This window comes from Perca fluviatilis, chromosome 13 (assembly GCF_010015445.1).
Source record: "Perca fluviatilis chromosome 13, GENO_Pfluv_1.0, whole genome shotgun sequence".
Taxonomy (NCBI): Eukaryota; Metazoa; Chordata; class Actinopteri; order Perciformes; family Percidae; genus Perca; species Perca fluviatilis.
This window is the reverse complement of record NC_053124.1, coordinates 16,288,799-16,307,484: the sequence shown is the minus strand read 5'-3', so window position 1 is coordinate 16,307,484 and position 18,686 is coordinate 16,288,799. Positions and strand designations below refer to the sequence as shown.

At 39.7% G+C, this 18,686-nt stretch overlaps 1 protein-coding gene across 2 annotated transcripts in view; it reads left to right on the top strand.

Annotated features, from left to right (window-relative positions):
• Positions 1-18,686, top strand: part of gabbr2 (gamma-aminobutyric acid (GABA) B receptor, 2) — a 187,566-nt gene that overhangs the window by 57,669 nt on the left and 111,211 nt on the right. For both annotated transcript variants that reach the window (XM_039820728.1, XM_039820727.1), the window contains one exon: positions 3,147-3,284. In XM_039820728.1, the coding sequence (XP_039676662.1) occupies positions 3,210-3,284 (75 nt within the window). In that variant the 5' untranslated portion in view covers positions 3,147-3,209. The remainder of the gene's footprint in view (positions 1-3,146; positions 3,285-18,686) is intronic.

The following is an 18,686-nucleotide window of genomic DNA, read 5'->3' as shown; positions in this document are numbered from 1 at the left end:
GGACAAAACGTTGCGTTTACTGGTAAACTGGTAAACATTGTGACCGGCTTATGATGACCGACTGCTACCTGTTGTGGAATTTTCCTCACGTTACTCTGTCCTCTGTGACTGTCTACATCAGTGGTTCTCAACCTTTTTTGTGCCAGCGCCCCCCTATCCATTATCCAGGTCCCTAACGCCCCCCATCAAATATTATGTAGGCTAAATGCCCTGAATATTAATGATTACGCCCTAATATAGGCCTATTATTGTTGTTACTATTGTTATCAAAAATAATCAAAAAATCAAATCATTGAATGACAAACAACACATGTATTAGTTTCCCAGGTATCAAAAACGCCATGTGAATAGAAATTATATATATTTACAGGTTTTTTTTAAAAATGCAACCATTTGACATTCAAATTAAATAACAGCAGCCAATCAGAACGACTAGATATGTAACATTCAAACTATAAATAGGTATTATCAAAAGGCCTGCTGCATGGTGTGAACCTCAGCACCTTTAGAAGATGACTATAATTTGAAGTGACCTTTTTTGTTTGTGAAGTGACTTTGGGTGTCATGAAATGCGCTTTAAATAAAATTTATTATTATTATTATTATTATTATTATTATTATTATTACAAACACTAACAGTAGCCAATCAGAAACAGCTAGCACTTTAACATTCAAATCTATTTTTCATTCAAATCTAAAATCGAATTGTGCCAACGGAAAACAAGCTGGCACTTATCAAGAGGTAAAAGCAGAAGGATTACACACACACACACACACACACACACACACACACACACACATACGTATTTTGGTGATGACAAACGACTTGAAGAACGACACCTACTGCCGAATGGAAATAAGTTTACAACCTTTGAAAGTTAGTGAGAGGCGTTTTTAATGCTTAGAAGAGTCTAGCTATGTTTGTATCGCCTGTCTTGGGAGTAAATAGCTGAAAAAACGTTTGGAGAAAACGCACCCCCACATCGCGCTGTGTTTTGTGGAAGTGTGAGAGTCCCGTACAGTAAACAGTGACATCACTGCCTCTATGGCTTCCATAAGAAAGTTTTAAAACACCAAATATAAGCCCTGAACTGCCCGCGAATTTATGGAACAGCTGACTGTTTGCCAAACAACAAAGCACAGTCGATATCTCTCGTACGTCTCTTTTCTTTCTCTCTTTCTCCGTGAAATGAAGCTGCATTCAGGTACAGTAGGAAACGCTGTGTTTTTAATAAACCATCTGACGAAAAACTGTTACTGTGAAATATAAAGTCTACTTGTGCTACATTGGGGGTAAAGAATACAACAGGACGTCGCGGCGATTGGTTTATTCTTATCTGAACGCAGCTTCACGTAGTAGCTACAGAGCTCATTTAAGACGATGCTCTGACGGCCCGTTTCCATGAAGGCAGCACGGAGCTGCACCAAACAAAGCTGACAGAAGCACAGAGAAGATACCCGTCTGGTCCAGTCGCAGTGCTGTAAACTGGCAGCTTTTAATGTTGCAGACTACTTATTCTTTAGTAGTTTAAGTGTAAACATGTATTGTTATTGTGAATGTTTGGTTTAAACTAGCTTTCAAACAAACGCCCCCCAACGGCACCTCAACGCCCCCCTTTCCAAAATATTTGCTCCAACGCCCCCCATCATCTTCTGAACGGTACCGCCCCCGTTGAGAAACACTGGTCTACATCTAGAAACTAAGCTGCGCGGTGCAGGCAGGGAACAGCTCTGATTGGCTCATGGAGACATGTGATCAGACAGTGGTTTATGGAGCGCTAGATTGGCTTTGCAAAAACTGTTCTATGAAGGGAATGAAGCATTTTAAATATTGCTCGATCACGCAAATTTGATCGTGGGAAGCCAAAATCGTGATCGTGATTAAAATTTGATTAATTGTGCAGCCCTACTTATAACGTTACCAACAGATCACAACTAACAGTCCTACATGTCCGGTTAGGAGTCTCATTCCTCCACATTGGATTTTCAGTCTTTCAATCTGTGCTGTGCAGGGCCGGCTGTACTGTTGTTCAGCCGAAAATCTCATTCAGTTGCCCGCTGATAGGTAACAAGGTCAAATAACTCTCCAGATGAGATGGAGTGTGTCAGAGGGCACAAACACACACACCACCTGCCAGTCAGTCAGTCCGTCTGTCCATCAGCCACACACAGGCACACATCCTGAAGTGAGTGGCAATAATAGAGGACTGAGGAGGGGGGGGGGTTGAAGTGTTTACTGCTGATAGGAATATCATTACAAACTGTGGAAATCAGGGAATCACAGCAAAACCAGTTAGCCAGCTCATGTAGCAATCAATAGGAACCTACACTGTTTTTCCTTCTCTTTTTCTCATTTCTCTTTCTCTCTCGCTCTCTTTCCCTTTCGCACACTCTTTTTTTTTTTTTTTTTTCTCTCCGGTTGCTATAGTGATGTGAAATGGCTGCGTTCTGCAGAATTGGATCAGAGCGGGGGCCCTCTCTCTCTCACACTCACACTCACACACACACACACACGGCTGCAATTACTGAACGTTAGTATGTGCCGGCGCACATAGTGTAATAACTTAAATGTTAGTTAAATGTCACATCGTTTTTTCATAAACAGTATAAATTACACTGTTTTTTAGTGCATCCAATGCAGAATGTTGAAGTACAGTATAATGACCCTTGTACAGTAATTACTGATTCATTGACTCACAGTTTAGAGTATTGAGTATTGCACTACTTCTTCGACTATTATCTCAAACTCTTAACTTATTCTCTTGACATAAACAAACAAATAATCTATAATTTATCTATAACCCTTTTGTATACAGTATGTGTTGCAGAGGAGCACAAAGTCTGTTTAAATTTGGGATTAAGATAGGATTAGACAAAGTACATTTGGATTCTTCTCTTGTGTGCCAGCCACATGGTAGCCCAAAAAAGGCTGGAATATTTACTTTTTACTTTTACCTCCCTTTCTTTTTTCCCTCTCGTACTCTCGGACATGTCGAACCGTCATCTTAAATGTGATGTATTTTCTACTAAAAACTAACTAAAATGTCCCTTCTCTCTTTTCCTCATGTCTCTTTGTTTACATCTTTTCTCCCTTTTCTCCCCGCTCTTATCTTCACCTTCATCACAACCTCTCTCTGTGTCTGTAGTGTGACAACGCCAAGGGGCTGAGGGCCTTCTTTGATGCCATATGCTACGGTCCCAAACACCTGATGATCTTCGGCGGTGTCTGCCCCTCCGTGACCTCCATCATCGCAGAGTCCTTGGAGGGTTGGAATCTGGTGCAGGTAGGGTTTCTACTGTACATGTTATTATGTGAGTGTGCAAGTGGTGCATGTGGTATACAGCCTATATGTACAGTGTTTGTGAACCTGGGATGCCAAAAATGTGCTTTATTAGGAACATTACTATCAGAAAACCTGAATTTGCTACTTAATTGAGATTATAAAATAATCTTGGCCCCTTAGAATTGCAGTGTGCAGATAGGTCCTGGGATTTCAAAGGGGTCCCTCCCAACTCATGGCTTTATGGCTTAGACCCATTGTAGTAGTATAGCACTTCTCCTCATAGTGAAAATATGCTTTTTGGGGTGTTTTTGACATTGGTATGAGCTCATAAAAGTTGTTGTACTTATCATTCCAGGCATGCTTATTACCTGATAGACATTCATCTACTAGATTTTACCATTCAATTATACTCTGGCTTGCTAAATGGCATTTGCTGCCATTAAATTAGTAGAGCTTAATGATTGATCACTGTAGGCGTTTAACACCACTCATTCTTGCATCTGGTAAACTTTTGACTCCCTGAGATATTGCTTACAGTTTCTTTGACTGTGTACTGTACCGCAGTACCAAAGAGGGGAAATGCCTTTTTCCAAAGAATACATTTCATTTGCTGCGAACCCTACAAAGGTTATCGGGCACAGATATGAAAGGAGTGAAGCTTGTGCTGGGAAGAGATAGCATAATTCAAGAGGCTGCATTTTGAACTGAATGTCACATTACGCGGCATATTTCCTCCGCTTGCAATTACTGTGAATCTGCTGCTTTTCATGTTTCTTTCTGCTCGCTCGTCTTGTCAGGGTCACTCAAGAGTGAAAAGATCGGCAGGATGAGGGAATGAAAGGAGGAGTGATTTTTTGTTTCTGTGTTCACTTCCTTTCGGTTGTAATGATCTTAGACTAGAAAGAGGGGTTCAAGCCATAGTTGAACTTGAATTGCTATTAGTTATTTGTGTGTGTGTGTGTGTTTGCGTGTGTGTTTGCTCTTCTCTCTTGTTTGTCAGTGATTATCTGTGAGAACTGCAGTAGCAATCGTCTGCACGTACAATGTACCTGGTACAATGTGTTGCCCAGAGCAATGTACCAACCAGGTTCTTTTCACTATTAATACACAGACCAACACCAACAAACTCCTGCCAGTCAGATCCTAAATACATATTCTGACACTGTCTGAATACCAGACAGCAAGTGATTGAGGGAAAACATGTAAAGTGAATGGCTACATAAAACATACATATAATGTATCTGTGTTTAAAGGAGATGCCTTAAGAATTCTCACTTTCTCACTATTTGATGGCAAGGGCAACTGTTGTTGCTACAAGCAAATAGTTTTTTCTTAGGCCAGCAAGCATGTAGGTACAAGGGAACTCCTACTGCAGTGCCACTTTTGGCAGCTATTTTAGATTTAGTTTTAGTCTTTTGACAAAAATGCGTATTAGTTTTAGTCACATTTTAGTTATTTTTTAATCCTTTATAGTTTTAAGTTTTATAGTTTCAAAACGTTTTAGTCAATGACAAGGCATTACATTTTAGTCACCTTTTAAGCATTACTTTTAGTCGAAATGTTTTCTGTCTGAATTTTGCCAGCAATTTTTTTTATTTAGTCTTTTATTCCTGTGTCAAATGTTATATATTAAACATTCCAGTTAAAGCAACACTAGGTAACTTTTCCCACTTTGGTCCCCCTACAGGTTGGAAGCAGAATTGTCCATTACATTACATTATGCAAGTTTGCCAGATCGGGTAGCGGATCTGTAGTTCGAATGAACTGGACAATGTAATGTAATGGACAATTCCGCTTCCAACCTGTAGGGGGACCGAAGCGGGAAAAGTTACCTAGAGTTGCTTTAATCTAGACTGGCCAAACACTCAACTGTCCTGCTGTTATTAAAGACATTTGAACTAACCAAAGACAGTTGCCTTGTTCATGAACTCACTGCAGAATGAAACACTGATGTATGAAACTGCCAATCATAATAATTTACTTATTCATCGAAGGTGGCGGAGTGGAGTTCCAGATCGTTCCAGCCCACTTTAACCACTATAATCAACCACCAGAACCAGACACAGTGCTATGGAAATGGGTCTGGCAATAGAAGACACCTAGGACTTACCCATACTCTGTGTGTGTGTGTGTGTGTGTGTGTGTGTGTGTGTGTGTGTGTGTGTGTGTGTGTGTGTGTGTGTGTGTGTGTGTGTGTGTGTGTGTGTGTGTGTGTGTGTGAAAATTTATAGTTTTATATTTTTTCAAACTAAGGTACATTTTAATCTTGTCTCTTTTTGTCACCGTTAGCGCTTAATGACGGCAGTGGCTTCTCGCCATCATCTCGTCTTAGTCATGGAAAACAAAGATCCCTGCTTTGACAACAGCTGTGGTAGTAGGTAGTTATTCATTGCTCCAGCTAGAATGATGCTTTTTTTCTGTATGGAATATAGAGATGGACTGAAGGAAGGGCATAGGAAGAGGAGGAGCCTCCCTGAAACAAAGAGGAAGAGAGAGAGGGAAGGAGAGATGATTGGAAGTTTTGAAACCCTACGTTTAGTGTGCCACATCAGTGGGAATCCATTTTTTAAAACTGTGAATTCAGTCACCTTGCATATTTATTACCCAACCCCGTCTGCAAGACTTTAGTTGGCGTGGAGGGCAATAGAGAATTTTTCACGGTGATTAAATGGTCCAGGCTTAACAAGCTCATCATTTCCACATCAAAACAGGGAGGTTGCTGATACTATCTACAGTAGAGATAGCTGAGAGAATAACCACCCCTGGAAAAAGCTCAACAAAAATAAACTCACATTGCATACCCGTTCATTATGCTCTATGCACACACTTCAGTGCACATAGCCATACTTAAAGCAGAACAGCTTTTAGAAGGGTCGTATCAGAACCAATGTTTTTATACAAAAATCCAGTAGCCAGAACTCTTTTATTCCCAGCAGGTGGAATAATGTCTTAAAAGAAATGTACCCTGAAACCTCCCTAAATTAGGGTTAGGGGCTGATACAGTGATTCAAATAGTACTACTACTAATTGAAAAGATGGAGGAAAAAGAAAAAAGAGGCAGAAATAAAAACAAGGAAAATGGAATGGGAAGCTGCACTAACTCTGTTCCAGACTGGGAGACTCTTGATGGGCTGCTACCACCTGCTAAAACCTGCAAGGCCAAGGTCATGTGACCGACTGAGACAACTGACGCCGTCTTTGGTTAGTTTACTTGTACTGTACAAAAGGGTAAAACTCTGTACAACAAAGGGACAAATCTTTTAAACAACCTGCCAGATTTCTTAGTTTTTTCACCTCTATTTACTTTTGACAAATTATGACTCAAACAATGCAAAAAAATCAATAGCAAGCCAACCTCCCTCCAAAATTTGACATTTTATCTATCACGAATGTTCATAACTTACGGTCCCTCAAATTCCTCCTAATGTGTGGCTCTGTATGCGAAAGACTTCCACCAACTCTGTCTGACTGAAGAAATATTAGATAATGAAGAGGGTGCTGCCCAATGCCAACAAGGTAAGGTGACCAGACATCCCCGGCTGGAGCTGTCCCTGGAAATGTCCCTGGTTTTCACTGTGACTGACAGACACGAAATTGAATGAAATGAAAGAAAGAAAACATTGACCAAATGTATAGTCGCGCACGCTACACGTGCAGGCTCAAGACAGCCAGAGCGCTGCTCAGAGCTCAGAGATGTTCTAGAATGCCCATATTTTACGATGCTGAAAGGAGTCTGGTGGGTTTAGCGAACGCAATTTCGCAGACTTTTTTTTTTTATGTTTTAAAAAAAGGATCTTACTCTTTAACAGAAAGGTCGACCTCCTTAGAAAAAGTTGTCAGACACTTAGAATATTAATCTGAGCCTGTCAGTGGCAAAACGAGCACTTTTATGAACGTAAATACAAGCTGGACAATTGTCCTATTAACTTACATTGTCGCTTGTTTCGCCATTGCCGACTGCAGCGATCTCGTTTAATACTGAACCAATGTCAAAGGAAAATATTTTCTCAATAGTTTTAATTGTATCCGATACTCAATGAGCTGTTGCAGAAACAAGCCCAGCGTGAAGCAATAAAGCAAAAGCTGTCAGATAAATGTAGTGCAGTTAACATTACATTTCCCTCTGAGGTGTAGTGGAGTACAAGTATGAAGTAGTAGCAGGGGCGATTCTAGGTTCATATATATATTTCTACTGGTATGCTTCCTAGTGACATTAATGCAAAAATATGAAGGAAAAAACTATTCCACCTCTGTGTGCATGGTTAAAATTCTGAAGTGCAAAATAGTTCAGGCTACAGCACAAATATGTTTAAGTTTACAAAGATAAAAACAATTACCTGTTTTGCAGTGTAGTCTATAAGAAAACACAGTAATATTAGTAGTCAGCTGGCAGTGAATATGCTAGCTGATTAGCTTGCTAGCGTTGGTACCAGCTCAGCTACCCCTGTCTGTCACGTGACCCTGGCCTTGCAGGTCGTAGCGGCCAGTAGTGAATCACTTTTCTGCAAAATTTTACATCAGACAATTCAGGTTAGGAGACTCATTGTCAGCCTGTAAAACATATTAATCAAAAGAATAACTACAATATATAAAGCAACTGCATCAGATCAGAGGCAGACAACATTTACCAGGTTTTAAAAAAGGCCAATATCAGTCTGACGAAAGCACAGGGCTTGCGACACATACAGTTCTTCTCAAGCTAAGCTTCACTTGCCAGCTGCTTATTGTTAAGCTCTGTGTGTACTCTACCTACGGATTGATCTGTTTGGAGGGGTGTGAATCTTCACTGGTCTCACATTTCGATTATGATTATCCTGTCAACGATTCGATCCGATTCGATATCACGATGTGTCACCTCCTCAATGTCATTATATATTGCTACACATGGTTTTGATCAACAAATTCAAGCAGTCAGATATATATGAACTCCCCCTTTTTATTGTATTTGCTCTTAAAAAAAAGACACTTCCTGAATGTAGCGGAGTCTGAACACAGCAGACAAAAGGCAAAAACAAAAAAAGCAGCGACCGGAAAATCAACAAGTAACATCAATAGGATATTATCGATTTTGGTCTGGCACTGCATCGATGCAGAATCGTCCACGTCCGCATCGCGATGCATCGATGCAATGATTCATTTCAACACCCCTCTCTGTTTGTGACACTTTGTGATTCTGATTCATGTCTCGTGATGCTTTTTAAGTGGCTTATTTGTCAACCTCCTTCCCTGAGCAGCTCTGCTTTGCTCTGTACTACTTACAGTCACATTTTGTAATGCAGCGCTGTGCATGTGCTAAAATGACTGCCCAAGCAAATTAAAATGGTGGATAAGAATGCTACCAGGGACAGATGGCGAGGAGCGGATTGAGGGAATGATGGAGAAATAGACAGACAGGCATTGACTGTAATAGCATAACATTGAAATTCAAAGAAATGGGGCAAGACACAGCTGTGTTTGTGAGCTGCCATCAGCCACAAATGCCACTGATTGCTGTGTTTCCCCCCCCCGCAAGACAATGAAGGTTGAAGCCATCCTCTTGGCAGCCATCTTGGTCTGTGATTAATCTTGTGTTCTCCTCACCATGATATTATATAATTCCAAAGGCATTTGGCAAGCTTTTTAAATACTTGCTGGCACAGGTATCTGTACAACCTGCTGCTCTCACTTTACTCTCTTTTACTTAACTTACAAGAGGTCCTTTTCCTCTCCATAGCAGTTGTGTCTGTTTTCTGTAAATGGCTCATTTAGTGCCAGGAAATAGCCCCAACCCACCCTCCCACCAAATGCTGGCCCCTTCTCACTCACCAATTAGGCCTATCAGTGGCGGCACTGTTCACTCTCAGCCATGTCGAGGTTGTAATGAAATATTATGCTTCGCTTCTTGTAATTTGAAAGAGAAGAGGAAGACCATAGAGCGTTATTCCTACAAAATAGATTATTTGTAGAAGTGGACTTACTTTGTAGAAGAAGAAGACTTTTCCCCCACTGTTGGAAAAGAGGCAAATATTTATTTTTCACTTCGAGTTTGAATGGAAAAGGAGTGAATATGACTTTCAAAGATTTTTTTTGGAAATGCAGACAGAAAAGTCAGGCTCATCTGTTTCTGTATCCTAGTTTAGATATTTCCGGAGTTCCTCAATGTAGAGCTGGCAAAACATTAGTATCAAACCATTGATTCATATCTCTTTAGAGACTATATATAGAGGGAGGAAAATATGGATGCGCCTTCTCAAGGAATTGTGGTCAAGACATAGACATAGAGCTAATATTTACCTGTATATGAAGCCCATTTTTCTTCGGCACTTGCTCTATTGATCGCCAGTGCTTCATTAAACCAGGCAATTTAGGGACAGCAAAGTTGCATCCCTGCCTCCATGAAATGCAGCATTCTCTGTTTTTTTTTTTTAAGCCTCCACCAACTCTTTAGGGTCTCCTTTTTCCCGTTTTCTTTCTATCACACTCCGAGTGCTACATTGGATGCTTCAATAAAAGATGTGATGCCTGGCACTGCAGTATTCTGCCTTACTCACATCAAATCCTCCTGTGTACTGTATCCATATTTCATGACTTCCAGAGTTTAAGCTAAAATCTCAGAGTGCAAGGGCAAGGATGGTGTGAGCATCACAATAGATCATTTATCAACATTATGAGATAAGGCTCCCATGATTGTGCTGTGTGAATGTGTGCTGGTTTTGCTATATAGTAGGCTATATAAACTGTCCTCTAAAGGTTAAGTGAGTCCCCCAAGACTTATTCATATTTGTAGTAATATAGTAATATAGTTGTATGTGTAATATAGTTGTATGTGTCCACTTTTGTGTGTTTACTAAATACAAGGTGCAGTCAAATGGATTAATTTCAGACCCACTTCCCTCTCTCTCTCTCTCTCTCTCTCTCTCTCTCTCTCTCTCTCTCTCTCTCTCTCGGAGTGTGACTTAGGACAGGACTGTAGGGAAAATGACAGGATCCTTAAGCCTCATGTTGTCCTCAGGTCAAATTTGACCCGTTTTCAAAGTTTTTTTATAACCGAAAATATGGGACGTCGAAATAAGTGCTGAAAATGTAAAAAACCAAAAAAACACATACGACAAACGTTAGGAAAAGCAACAAAAACAATGAAAAAACTGTCAAAAACACTGAAAGAAGACTTTAGAAAAAGCGCCGAAAAAGTGCCCAAAACATTGAAAAAGTCACAAAAATGTCAGGAAAAAGCCATAAATAAATGTTGAAAAAAGTGACCAAAGCGTTTTTTCATGGTGGACAGGAAGACCACACAAGGGCTAAGAGAGGTAATTGGGTCTTATTTCGTTCTGGATTAATGTTGTTTCACAAGTGAGCGGAAGGACAATTCAACATCCTTTTTATGGATTGTAAATTGTATCCCAGATTTTTGGGACAGACTGCTGTGATTAAGTTAAACAAGGCAAATGTTGACATTTAAAGCAAAGCTAATTATAAGACAAATGAGCCTGCTGCACAGTTGTAAAAATATGAAGACTTTCTCTTAATGCCACGGAGTCTATCACAGTTTCTCTCTTTTATCGCTGAAGGCAAAAAAGAGGCAGAAAAAGACCAGAAAAAAATATTAATTATATGCTATGCTGTGCATTAATCAGACTTTTATCATGAATGCCGCCTGCACTTGTAAAATGCAGTAGCGTGTACTGTAAAGCTGAGCTCACGTGCGCTGTTGTACGTATTCATAGAGCTAAATGCGCGCCCTTTGACAGGAAACACAGTAATTAGCTAATTAGCAACATTTGTTGAATGCAAGCCGTTAACGGGTCGCAACTGTTGGTGTCACATATTGAATAAACATGCTAGTTCATAGGCACTAAATAAGAGCAAGAGCTTTGACAGAACATCCTTATGTTTCTGTTTGTCATTCTTTCTTTTTTACTACTGACACATCTCTTTGACACCAAGAGGTCTATGAGACACATTTAAAAAGAATACAAGATGAATACATGCTGAATTCCCTTTTGCATTCGAGTACCATCGTTCCCCCTGTAGTTTTTCTGAAGGAGGGCGAGTAAAAATAAAATCAGTGCGTCATACTCAGGGCACTAATGATGGTGCAGGACCTGCCAGCTACCAGCAACAATAAAACTATACACACAGGGACTTTATCATGTACACCATCTTGTGAAAACTGATATGTTATTTTCTGCCCCAAAATCCTGGTTATTTTCCTGTTTCTCTCTTTTCTCTTCTGGGATTTCCAGGCTTTGATATTCCTTATTTAGGTCATGGAGTCCATATCACTTTGAAGAGCTAGCTGGGCATATACAACTTTTAGTTTCTCGATGAAAATAAAGCTTTTAACAAGAAAATCCTATGATGAAGCCAAAATACATCCTCTTAATCAAGCTAATTTGCAATTTGACTCAGGCTGCTAGACAGCTATTTTTGCATTGGAGAAGAGTAAAAAAGAAATCAAAAGAGTAAAGGTGTAAGGGAAGCAGGAAAGAGAATTTAGTAGGAGGCACAATGTAGAGAAAAAGAAAGGAACCGAGGAGGAAAAGATCAGTTAAAATGGACAACTATAATTTAAGGAATCAGAGGAGGCTGCAATGAGTGATAGAAATATATATAATAGAAACATTTGTGTCGGAAACGGGCTTCTTTGAGGGCGGCATTAGGAGGATCCTTTAAAATAATATCAAAAACAAGGGCGGCATCGCCGAGCAATTGGACATCAAAGAGGACCCGGCTCCATTACAAGCCATTAAAACCATAACGGCTGCTTGGAAAGAGTGAAGCCAAACGATCGATAAAGGGCAGTTTAACTGTCTGACACAGCTCACTAATATCTGAAACATCAACTCCCCTTCAGAGAGAGAGACAGAGGAAGAGGGAGAGAGAAAAAAAGAGGACAGACTTAGTGGGTGAGAGAGAGGAAATGGAAAGAGAGTGAGACTCTTGAGATCATTAGTGTTTTCCATCTTCCTTCTTTCACCCCTCTCTGCTGTACTGTATACATTTCCACAGTAGATCATAGGCATACATCACAACACACACACACACGGACGCACACACGGACACACCTGCAAATCACACAGGAGAATAAGCAAAGTTTTATATAGTTTAGTCATTCCAAAATGTTACTGTTAATGTATTTACAGCAACATGCAGCACAGTACAGTGAAATAGTGCTCATATGTGCTCCTGATGGCTGTATTAAATATACTAAATACACTGCCTGAACTGTTTAGTTTATCGAATTGCATCCATCTTAAAACTGAACAAACACCAGATCCAGACAGAAATGCTTGAACACTCTCTTCCTTGATTAAATTCCTTTTCCTCTTTGTCACTCTTTCCTAGCTCTCTTACCTCCCACACGATCCTCTTTTGCTTTATCAGGGCATCAGAATGCGGAAGCGTTAAGCCTCCTTGAGGTTGATACTGAGCTCAATGCTATTTTCATTCCCTGCTGGTGCAGTCATTCAATACCTCTCTTTTTAGTCTACAGCTGCAAATGGAATCCAGTATGATAGGTGGTGATAAATGATAATGTCTCTCTAGCTTCAGGCAACATCAACTTGGTCTCTAAAGACATAATCGCAACAGAAATTGACATAAAGTGTGTATGAGTCTGTACACAATGTACTGTATGTATGTTTGTTTTGATGATTCATAATTTAATATTGGCACGTTGATCAGGGGTAATGTCCTCTCAAAGTTGCTTGGTTAAAATCAATCATAATCTGACAAAGAAGTTCCACAAGGTATTGATATCTTTGATTCATCACAAAGTAATGGGTCCTCGATAGAGGTGGAACGGTACACAGAAGTCACGATGCGGTACATACCTCGGTTCAGACATCACAGTTCGGTACGAGTTCGGTACAATGGAGGGAAAAGCAAAAATGCAGAAGGCATTTTTGTTTTTATGAATGTCTCAGGCTGTACCACCTAGTGTCATATGGTCTCTCCCCTCAGCTAGCCTAACAGCCTCAAGTGTGGAAAGTAAGATGTAAACCATAAGTACCCCACATCATCAATCAATCAATCAATCAATTTATTTATATATAGCATGCTTAAAAACAACCATGGTTGACCAAGGTGCTTCACAGGTTAAAACAACAACAAATTACTGATCATACATTTTATACAACAATAAAACATGTGTAATATACAGTATACGAGGTATAGTGAAATTAAAATAAAATTAAAATTACCAGGAAATAACAAACCTAACTCGAAGGAAAAGCCAAAGAAAAGTAATGAGTTTTTAACAATGATTTAAAGCATTCCAGAGTTTGGCAGGTTCTGATATCATCTCCAGACCCCATCTGTAACTTGTAAACAAAATAAGACAATCAACATCTCTTATTTATGAAAGTGCAAATTACATAGAATAATAACAAAAAGAAAATTCTACTTAGGGGAGATCGTCCCCCACAAAAGATAAAAGAAAGTATTCTTGCAATTAAGTGCGACAGGCATAGCTTTGCCAACTTGTCGTTAGTGAAACAGAGGGTGCAGCTGACAGCTCGTGCTCTATAAACCTCCGTGTTTGGTTGTATATGGAAGGGACTACAGTTTGCCTCATGTGGACGGAATGGCATGTTGTAACGAGGTTCGAGTACATGCAGCAAATACTTGAAGCCAGGTTCCTCTACGAGTGAATATGGGCGCATTGAAGATGACATGTAAATTCCGATTACTTCAGTGATTTGTTTTGGCCCTATTTGTATCTGACGCTCTGCGTTAGCATGTTAGATGTATTTCCACTCACATACCCAACAACTGCTGAACAACGTCGACACACAGTCCTCGTCTTATCCACCACTCTCTCGCCTGTACTACTGTAACTGACTGGGAAACCAAAGTTTTCCCAAACTTGCGATCTTAAAGAGGCTGGTGGGTCCTCTAATTCTTCTAGGTCGCCACCAGTTGCCATACTCGTCCTTAGTGCCGCTATCTCTGACTCACTCACTGGACTGTCAACCTGACAAAAAACTGCATACATCGGCTACATAGGTGGCCACCAATCAGAGCTAAGGCGCGGCTACAGATTAGATCTCCCTAAAGAACCCACGTATCTAACAGTAGTTCCACATTACATTAGTTCCGCATTACATTAATTCATTTGCACGCAAGTTTCATTTATTTTTATACCGTGTATTCTCCATGTAAATTCATGCACCAAACCGAGACGCCCGTACCGTTTCGGTTCAATATGAATACATGTACCGTTCCAGCCCTAGTCCTGGATGTCCCCATGACTACATGATTGGAAAATAATTAAAACATTTTTTTTATAGTTTTTCTATCATTGTTATCCATTTTAGAGATATATGGATTGTGTGTTCACTCCATTCTACCCTGCCCTTTTCCTTAAATTGTGGCCATTAGGTGAATTTGACGGGATTTCCAAGACTTATTTTTCTTTTCACACAGTGAACAGTAGGCAAATGCCTTCTCTCCTCGAATCACAAATCCCACTGCCAGTTGGTGTCCTCTTTGAACAGCTGTGCCACTCCAACTCAGACTCAAACAGACAAACAATTGTTCAGATGGATAAATGAACATGGCCATACATGAACAGATGCAGAAGCAGAGCTTTCATAGTTTTGCACTTAACATTAATGTGTTTCTCTCACTCCATGTCAAATCTCTCACTGTCCGTCTTTTTCTTTCTAACCCTCTCCTGTAACAAAAGGGGGTTTCCTTTTCAAAGGGCCTCAGAAACCCTTGGGCACACAGTAGAAATTGCTATAATTGTTGACGACGTGTTGAAGCGTTAAGTCCCAATATTCTAATAATAATTATGCTGGCAAAGATAGGGGCTTCAGAAAGAATGCAGAAAGACATACTACTAGGAACTAGGAAATTGCTTTCATGAATAGTCATAACATGCTTTCTGCTGAATTATATGTTTATAGTGTGACATTTGTCAAAAGATTTATCTTTGTTTTGTAGTTGCAGCATCACATTTACATGTAAATTGGTATAATGATGTGCATATTCAAATGACTGAGCAGTTTCTCCATGTAATGGGCAGCCTTTAAGGTTTTTCATGACTTTAAACTGGTACCATTACATCGTTATACAGCAGGCCTTTTCTTTATGACATTGTCCTTCAAATCAGGTAGTGTAGTACGTGTACAGTACACATGAAATCTGTCATTGACAAGATAACCCATTTACCAAAGTGTGGCTTATTTTGACACAGAGATTGTTTAAGAATATTTGCTACACCGCATCTGCTTATGTGTCATATTAGACAGAACATCATAAGGACTATACTACAAACATGTTGCTTGACAGTATGGTCCCTGAATAGTAAATCTGCTGCACTAGAATGTGTGTTTAAGTCACACAGTCCACATAGAGGATTTTCCACTAAAATAGCCACAAACTATTGATGCTGTGGAACTACACAACACTTTGAAATGATATGTTGTATGTCCAAACAGTGCTGTTTAACAAGCACATGTTAAAAAGACACAGCAACACTAGAAATGAGATTAAACCTATAACAATTGTGGACTGTCAATTTGAGCTTCTGAACCGCTTTAAGGACACAGCAAGGGTTTCCGACTTGACAGACAGCACAAAAACTATATGACTCACAGTCAGTGAAGTGTGTTTTATATAGAAATGTCCTGAGATGCAGGCAGCACGGCACAACTCTGTTTAAAATTTTAATTCAATCCTTTTAGTGGTTTGCAAGCAGGATGGCCTGAGAGACAAAGCAGACAGAGCAGCACAGCTAGCTCATTAGTACAGAGTGGAATTTGTCTGTCTTTGAACCTCTCTGTCTCTCACGCACAAATAGACAGACAGACACACACACACACACACACACACACACACACAGGCACACACACACACCGAGTTATACATTCATACACATTTATCATCTGACGTCCACTGAATGCCACAGTTCGGCAGAAGACAAAAGGCAAAGGTGGTGCAGAATGTTTGTCAGCACCTAGTACAGAGTGTGGATATGGTCTGATGTTCTTGTACAACAAAACACACACACACACACACACACACACACACACACACACACACACACACACACACACACACACACACACACACACACACACACACACACACACACACAAAATACAGTGACTAGGTAGATCACTTGTACCAATCTTTATACATTTATAAATACCATTATGGCATTAAAAGCAAGTTTGTGTTTGACTTCTGGGTATTCCCACATCCAAATGCATTAGAACTGTTTCTCATCATACTGTCTTCTTTTAGCTGCTGCTTTTCAGCTATTGTATGTTTTGTCCATTTTAGTAATATATTTAGAACTCACATCAGCCAGCTTTTACTGGATGAAACTTCCTGTTTTTTGTGTAAACTTAGAGCAGGGTTAGATTTGATCTATTACAAGCAACATTTAACATAGGTTTGTTTTCATTTTTGAGTACAACATCATTTTAAGTGTGCTGTAGATTTTATGAGTGATAGCTTTCTACTGCCTTGAGATATCTAAAACAAAACATTGAAAACTGGAAAACAACAAATATACAGTAGTAGTAGCTCATGCAGTTGCAGAATCATGCTTTATTTATATATTTACTGTTTATTGTCTAGTTTTAATGAAGAATGAATTCAATTTCTTTCTTAGACTTAAATCTTGTACAGTGAAAATGGAGCTTTCCCGATGTAGTCTTGCTCCGTGAAGCTATACAATACTCCTGAACGGCATTGCTATTTTTGATTAAACAAAAAACAAAGGCTACATCTTAAGGCGAAATACAATATAAAACCATTACAAACAATTGTGCATTATCCTACTTAAAAAAAAAGATTTACATTGTACTCTCAGATGTTTTTGTGCTGCATATTGATTGCTTCTTTTCTCCATTGAAAGCTCAATCCAATTTTTAATACCATCTCCTGCAGTTGAGAGGGTGATACTTAATCTTCTGTTCAAAAGTGTCCTGTAGACCTGAACACCAGCACTTTAATTTCTGTCATGTCTTTGTTGTATGAAATCAGGCATGAAATACATGTACAGCACCATGGAATTCCATCACAGTAAAATAAAATCCAGGAATTATGAATCTTCCTAAATGCTGATACAGTGTCAAATTCCCTTCACACACACTAGCACTTTGCTACTAGCACTTTGCAACTTGGCTTTTGAAACCACTTCCTGGTGGTTCCTTGGTTAATACATCTCCATGTTGAAACAAGATCCACTGTAGCTAAGTCACCTGAATATACAGTATGATATAAACAGTTTGCCTCAGGTCCGAACTTGTGCACGTTCCCAAGTTTTTCAGTGATCCTAAATAGATTTTTTTCATTAAATAAAGCAGATACTGTAATGTTTATTCTCAAGGCTCACTTTGGAAGGTTGTGAGGGAGAAGTAAGATCGTGAGATGTGGAATTTTATTGGCCATTTTACCTGATATTTACCGCTCAATAGGTTAAGGCCAGGGGGGTCACCGCTCCCTGTGGTGGAACATTGTGCATTTTTAAAGAGACGGCACAGACTTACCAGCAGGATGCCAGCTGCCTCCCCCAGTGTTAGGAAACGCACATACACACACCACCATTGACCTTAAGCTCCAATAAACACAATTAAATATGAATAAGGACATAATTGAAAGTAAACACTGGCTCTTTGTTCCTTTTTATTTCACACACACACACACACACACACACACACACCAAACCACACATTATCTGGTCTAATACTTGGCCAATAATAATCTTGACATTTTCTGTGGTGTCATTAGGACACTTATCAGACACAGAGTCAAGCCTTTGATGGTGCATAAAAATAAGAACACCCTGTACAGCCTGAACAGTGATGATTTATGGCTCATCCTGCTTTAAAACAATCACTCTGAAATGGATGAGAGGCATCCATTCCAGTGTGATTTTTATCGCACAAGGAAGTATGGGAGACTTACCACAGACAACTTGAGAGAGAATTCATAGTAGGCTATCAAAAGACAACCATGGGTCACTGGTGAGTGTGAAATATTTATTTTTTCCATTGATTGGTTTCCTGAACAACTTCCCCCTTCCCCCTTATCATCCATACCGAACCCCTCCTCCTTGTACTCTCCAACCTGCTTTCATTGATCCGTCAGGCTGAGAGAGATGGAGCGAGCATGGGGCCTGGATAGATATTTTACTTGGAGCGGGTGTTTATCCTGCAGAGGTAAACTTTGCTTTCAGGCTCTGTTGTGGCATTACTTCCTTTCCCCCCACTGGTGGAGAACAGTGGGAGTAATCAGCTTAATTGGTATAATTATGGGGTAAGCAATGAACCCTTGAACACACGCCTTTGCTTTTCTAAACGGATATTTGCAGATTATGGGGGTAAAGTTATCCTTGTCAGCATTTAGCTAGGTATGCTTTGTCTATGAATGGGGGCTATAATCTGTAGATGTTCTTTCACA